Source organism: Alexandromys fortis, unplaced genomic scaffold (assembly GCF_014885135.2).
Source record: "Alexandromys fortis isolate MF-2015 unplaced genomic scaffold, M_Fortis_MF-2015_v1.1 scaffold_12, whole genome shotgun sequence".
Classification (NCBI taxonomy): Eukaryota; Metazoa; Chordata; class Mammalia; order Rodentia; family Cricetidae; genus Alexandromys; species Alexandromys fortis.
Window position 1 is genome coordinate 3483718 of NW_026067937.1, and position 6881 is coordinate 3490598.

Genomic DNA, 6881 nt, shown 5'->3' on the forward strand with positions numbered 1-6881 from the left:
TCCTGGGTGGCCTCTTTCACATAACGTTGTTTACAGTGTACATCAGAATGCATGTGACAAACACCGAGGCCCTGTGGAGCACCTTTGATTTCTGTCTAACTCTTGGTGCTGTCAGAAGAACACAGACTGGGAATGCGTAGTCTCAGACCGGTGGAGACAGCTGACATATGAGGCACACTTGAGAACAGATTGCTGTCATTGTACAAGCGCCACCAAAATTCAAATATGAGGTTAAGATTTCTCATCCAAGATATTCTGATATCATAAAACCAGAAGGAAAACTTGTTTGGGATTTTTATCCAAATACTTTCAGTTATTGTATATTGCAGAATGTGATGTTTACTCTTAAAAACAGAAATAAAACTGAGTAGCAAATAGTTTATTTGTAAGTTCATGGTTTCAGCTGCAGTAATAAATTCATTTGAATAGGAGACAATAATCAAGTCAAAAAAGTAAATGCTTGCTAATCATCAGAACATCTGTGGCCATTTGGGCTGTCACGCAGAAATCCAAAATCACTGAAAGGCCAAATCTGTAAAATGAAAATACAGTGGAAGATAATTAATGAAACTTGTTTATCATCTTGATGTTCTCTTTTCCTATTCTCTCTGTGAGATATACAGTGCATTTTCTTCATAGGCTACTCTGAAAATAAACTTCTGTATGTAGCCTGGAACATTCAAACATAGTACCAGAAACTATGTTTGTTTAGTGTATCCGTATAGATTTGTCAAGTCCTGTCTTCTTTTACCATTCTCAAATACGTTACACTACCAGTCTATGGTACCTGATACTTTAAAAAGCTGTTTGAATGTGGCATTTGTTTAGGTATAAAAGAATTCTAGTCAGGCGGTGGTGGTGGCACACCTTTAATCCCAGCACTTGGGAGGCGGAGGCTGGTGGATCTCTGTGAGTTCAAGGCCAGCCTGGTCCACAAGAGCTAGTTTCCAGGACAGGCTCCAAAGTTACAGAGAAACCCCATTTCAAACCTCCCCTCGCTCCCCAAAAAGAATTCTGAACATTATATACTTGCCTTTTGATAAAGGGGGAGCAGATGTGGTGACACACACCTGTAATCCACACCCATGACACTAACACTTATGAGACAGAGACAGGGTGGAGAGTTTAAGGCCAGCCTGGAATACAGAGTAAGATTCTGTCTCAAAACAAAATTACATCAGTCAATAATGGAGGAACCACTGAAGATTGGGCAATGTCAACCAAGGCATGTATATTCATTATATGCCTGCCTATGGTTTGCTGTATTTGACGCAGTCCACTTGCATCCCAAGTAGACTAAGCCTGGGCTGCTGTTGTAGAAATACTCGTTGAAATGCCAAGATCTGACTATGGCTGTAAAAGTCACATGACAGAATTTGATTTCTATAAACTCAAAGGCTCCCCAGGCTACCACTAGTTTAGTTTGGATATTATTCTAAAACCTTCTGTTATTTCCCATAGGAGCAGGAAGGGGCGAGGATACTATTTTGCCCATAGCTCTTAAAAAATGGTCATCAAATGTAGTCACTGCACCAGTTAAGTCAACTTAGCAGCCCATGGATTTCAAAGTTCAATCTGAGAGAACCACCCCTTGACCCAGAGAATAAAACTGGCATTTTAGGCATTAAAGCATACCTTAAGGAAGATCCGTCCTCGTATTAGTCCATATGGAATAGGTCCGTAGTACCTGGAGTCTGTAGAATTCTGTAAGTTGTCACCTTCTAACCAAACATGACCTGTTGGCACCTGGAATTAGTAAAAACAATCAGGCCCTTTTTAGAAACAAGAAAACCTCAACAGAGGACCTACCACTAAAAATATATCCTTAAAGGCCCAGCACTGTGGCGTGAACCTAGTATCCCTCACATTCAGGAGACTAAAGTAGGGGTCATAACTTCAAAGATAGCTTGGGCTACCCAAACACTATGTAAAAAAGACTCCATTTGGAAGTAGAGCATATATCCTAAAGTCTTCCTTTATATGTGTCACAAGAATTGCTATTTGTGTTCATTTCTTATTGAATAACCATCAAAGGTTTCCATATTTTACAAAATCTCTTTATTAATGGTTCCCAAACATTAGTTTGTAGAGACCTCAAACTAAGGTTGTAAGAAATGAAAACACTGTGGCAGCATCATTAATTTAATAGACTTCAGAAGAGGTCATTAGGCTGCTGACTGAAAATGTGCCCTCCTGTTGTAATAACAGCATAAGCAGGGCAGCCAGTCAGCAACATCCCGAGGCCAGTTCCAAGGCCAGACCCATTAGAACGCTCATGATGAACTAAGTGGTAATGGATTGTGACATCAATTATGGATAATCTCATCATTTTATTGCAGTGGGCTTGTCAGAGTTCTAATTAAGACCCCTGTCCTGCCTTTGTACAGGCCATATCGTCACTGCCTTATATGTTGATAATAACCATCAAGAACCAGAAGGACCTATTATAAAACCATCAATTGCAAATTAATGACAGTGACCTTCTAATAAAATAAAAAGATAACTTCTTTATATAAACTGGTGAAAAGTTTTAAGTGTTTGCTCAATTAAGAAGGTGATACCTTTCAAAAATGCATTCCTTCTATATGAGACATTCCCCCACTAACATCAATTCAATATAAACTTAGTGCTTTCTGGCAGCAATCTGTAAACCACCTTTTTATGCTATTATTTTATAGTTTTTGTTACGCAAGAAAAGTTGATTCATTAACCAGACTAAAGCAATATATTGGGAAGACTGCATTACTTTTGGTAGGGCTTAATAGGATGTTCAGTGTAATTTTTTTTTGTATCACATTTTTTTTGTATATTCTTACAAGCATTTAAATTTTAATTTCATTTTCATAAGATTATATTTCTGGGATATCTTGATTAGAGGAACTAGTTTCAGGTGCTAGAGGTACTAACATGTCTAGTACCTATACCATAAACTGATTGACAAGGCAATTAAGTGTAATATGGCTAAGTAGAAAAGTGAGCTACCTCCCTAGACTGCTTTTGTATATCTCTTTTCACTGTTTATGACAAAATACACAAGCAGGTATTAATGTTATGATTTCAATTTTTGTTATTACTTTGTTACCCTTGTCATTAAATTTTTGTCAACCTAATTGTAAGAAATAGTACCCTTGCATTTTTATTTGCTTTTGTCTTAACTTTCAAAAAAATGACTTCTACATGTATGTGTGTGTGTGTGTGTGTGTGCGCACGCGCACGCCAAGGAGTGCCTATGGAGGTTGAAGGACAACTTGGAAGAGTCAGTCAGTGCTCTTTTTCCACCTTGTGAATTATAAGAATTGAGCTCAGATCACTGCATCAAGATGGAGGCAGATACTCTCCCCTCTGCAATTTTGAGTGAGGCCAAATCTCTTTTTATGTATTTAGACGACAATGTAAGGCCTCTGGCTGTAGCTTAGTGACAGAGTACTGCCTAGCATATATGAGACACTGCATTCATTCCCCAACACCCTCCCCGTCAATAAACAAGCCAAGAAAAACAAACCAACAAAAGAACTACAAAGCTCTTTGCTATGTCACTGATATTGTGGAAGTGTTTCTGTGCTTCCCACTACATTTCTTTGGTTCAACTGGCAGAAGGTTATTCTAGACATTTGTTTCCTAGTTGTATTTCATTCAGTTCAGCAGTGTTTGCACCTGCTTTGCATACAATGGTTCTCATAACCTCAGCTTTCCTGCCAACCTCCAAGTGTTTCACATGTAATATAATATAGACCTGCCTATATTAGCGGGCTGTGATCTCTCACAATGTTTGTAGTTTTTACAGTATGTTCTACATGATTATAGATTTATATATTAAATATTTACCTCTTACCTGTATGTTGCTTCTTATTTTATTTTATAAACATGTGAGTTCAATTCCATAAAGCACCTCAACCAGAGTGGGGCCTCAAGTATTTGCTAGAGGTAAGTATTTGTAAGTAGACCTTCCTTTCATGCAGAATGACCTACTTTTGTCGTAGCTGTAACATGTTTCTTTGGAAACAGACAAAGAAAATGCAATTTTTGGGATAATACAATTACAGAAAATAGTCTTCTAGAAGAAACAGAGGGCAGGAGATGTTATTCAGGTTAGAGCTGCTCTGGCAGAAGACACAGTTTTGAATCCTAGCACCCACATCTGCTCATCACTATCTGTAACTCCAGATTCAGGGATCCAATGCCCTCTTCTGGCCTCCATGAGCTCCAGGCATGCACATGGTGCATAGACATGCGTGCAGGCAAAACACTCACACAAAATAATAGAAATAGCTAATTAAAAAAGAAACCCAGTCCGTAGCTCCAGGAGTCTTTGGAAGGATGTGATCTGGGCTCACAAGGGATGGCATAAAAGAGGAACAAGAAAACAATGCATGTTTTATTTCATGTGATCTTTTAGAACATTCTATTGTGAATACACACTGTTACTGATGTTAAAGGAAAAGTAGTGGCCTATATGTGACGTGCTGGCTCCTGTTTGTCCAATTCTCGCATAGCTACTGCACATGCATCTATTTATAGTAAGGGGATAATCTCAGACTCGATGCTTCATGGAACATAGATGACCCAGGAGACAGTCATTACTCATGTTCCCTTTAATCCAAGAGCATCTCTTATGAAAGGAAAATCCCTTAAGTATGGATCTTTTATCTTGACATACTCAGATACTTTAAATAGTATGTTTGTAGGATATATACAATTATATTTTATTGATATATATTCATTGTACATAGTGTTAGATTTCTTATGGATAATTTCTTTCAAGCATATAATAAACTTTGATCATACCTGCTCTTCTTCTCCACTCCTGAAACCCCTCCCCCTGCATACTACTCTTCTCCCTTCTTCTAGTCTCCCTTTTATTTTCAGGCCAAACTTGTTTATACACATATGCATATGTGACATAAGAGCATATACAGAGTTTTATGCATGTATAAATATGGGATCACAATTAAGAAAAAATACAATATTTGTCTTCATGTATTAGACTTATGTCAATATAGCCATCCCCACTTGCATACATTTCCCCAGCAAATGAATTTATTCTTCCATACCGGAATATAACTGTATTGTGTATATACACCGTTCTTTATACATGCAGCTCTTGCCAGATGCAGAGGCTTATTCCATTAACTTGGCTATTGTGAACTGTGATGCAACACACATGAATGTAGTAGGTTGCCTCAGGGTGCTTTAGGATAAATAGGATAGCTGGATCATGTTATAGTCCTATTTCTAGCTCTTTGAAGAGACTTCCATTATGATTTGAATAGCTGCTAGTCCAATCTACATTCCTATCAGCAGTATAAAAATGGTCCCACACCCTTGCCAATATTTGTTTTTTGTTTGTTGGTTTTCTTAATGATAACCATCCTAACTGGGGTGAGATGGGAACTCAATGAAGTTTTAATTTCTGTTTCCCTAGTGGCTAAAGATGTTAAACAATTTATCATGTTGATTGGCTATTTCCACTTCATTTTTTGAAGATTGTCTCTTCATTTTATTAGCTCATTATTGATTGGGTTATCTGTTTTGATTAATAGTTTTTGAGGCTTTTAAAATATATTTTAGATATTCTCTGTCATATGTATAGCTACCAGATTTTATCTCATTTTGTAGTCTGTCTCTTCACTTGGGTATTTTGTTGTTTAAAAATGTTTTTTAACATCATGCAGTCCCATTTGTTAGTTCTTGACAATTATTACCTGACTTATTGGAGTCTGTTTCAGAATGACCTTTTCCATGCCTGTATCTTCAAGCGTTTTTTTTTTTCCACTAATCCTTTCCAAACCTCAGGTCTTACATGAAGAACTTTAATGCATTGAGAACTGACTATTGTGCAAGAGATGGGTTATCAAGCATTTTCAGGGGGCTTGGGTAATCTAGCATTGTTCTTGTGCAAATGGCTACCCAGTTTTCCCAATACCACTTTTTTTTTTTGAAAAAAAAAATGCTTTTGGTATTTTAGTAAAAAGAAATAATTAAATAAAAATCAGGTGGTTATAGGTGCATGGGTTTGGAACTTGGTCCTCTCTTGTATCCCACTAATCTCCATGTCTGTCTTTGAACCGGTACCATGCTCAGTTTGCCAATATGGTTCTGCAGTCAACTTGAAATAGATGGTGTAGTAACTTCCAGCACTGTTCTTTTTGCTCATGTTTGCCTAGACTACTGAGGAAATTGTTTCTATATGAATTACAAGGTTATCTTTTATGTTTCTGTAAAAAAGAAAAAAAAGTATCACAATTTTGATGGAGATTGCTTTTCTGTGGTGATCCATGAGAATGGGAGGCTTTTTCATCATATTCCTGTTTTCCTCAATGCACTTAGGAATTTGAATTTTTCAGTGTAAAATTCTTTAAGTATCTTGGTTAAGACCATTACTAAGTATTTCAGTAGACGTTGGTTGTTTGTAGTTTTTGTTTCTAAAGCTGTTTTCAATAGGACTAATTTTCTGTTTTCTGTTTTCGGCAAGTTCCTTATTAGTAATCAGAAAAGCTATTGATTTTAAAATGTTTTGTATTTATGCATACAATTTCAATGGGGCCATAATGTCTACAAGTGTGGTACTGAGTTCATTTTAAAAATAAGAACACAGCCAGGCAGTGGTGGCACACGCCTTTAATCCCAGCAGCACTCGGGAGGCAGAGGCAGGCAGATCTCTGTGAGTTTGAGACCAGAAACACTGTCTCGAAAAACCAAAAAAATAAGAAGAAGAAGAAGAAGAAGAACACAACCAGACTGTTGGTACAGCCCAATGGTAAAGGGTCTGCCTAGCATGTGAGGCCCTGGTTTAGTTCCAAGCACTACAAAAGATAATAAATACTATATCTCATATATAAGCAAACATGTTCATTGCTGGTATTCTTTATATTATTATATTT

General features: G+C 37.1%; 1 protein-coding gene across 5 annotated transcripts in view; it reads right to left on the reverse strand.

Annotated features, from left to right (window-relative positions):
- Window positions 1-364: 364 nt before the first annotated feature.
- Window positions 365-6881, reverse strand: part of Immp1l (inner mitochondrial membrane peptidase subunit 1) — a 47114-nt gene continuing 40597 nt past the window's right edge. For all 5 annotated transcript variants that reach the window (XM_050147035.1, XM_050147032.1, XM_050147034.1 and 2 more), the window contains 2 exons: window positions 1636-1746; window positions 365-532 (listed from right to left, as the gene is read on the reverse strand). In XM_050147035.1, the coding sequence (XP_050002992.1) occupies window positions 464-532; window positions 1636-1746 (180 nt within the window). In that variant the 3' untranslated portion in view covers window positions 365-463. The remainder of the gene's footprint in view (window positions 533-1635; window positions 1747-6881) is intronic.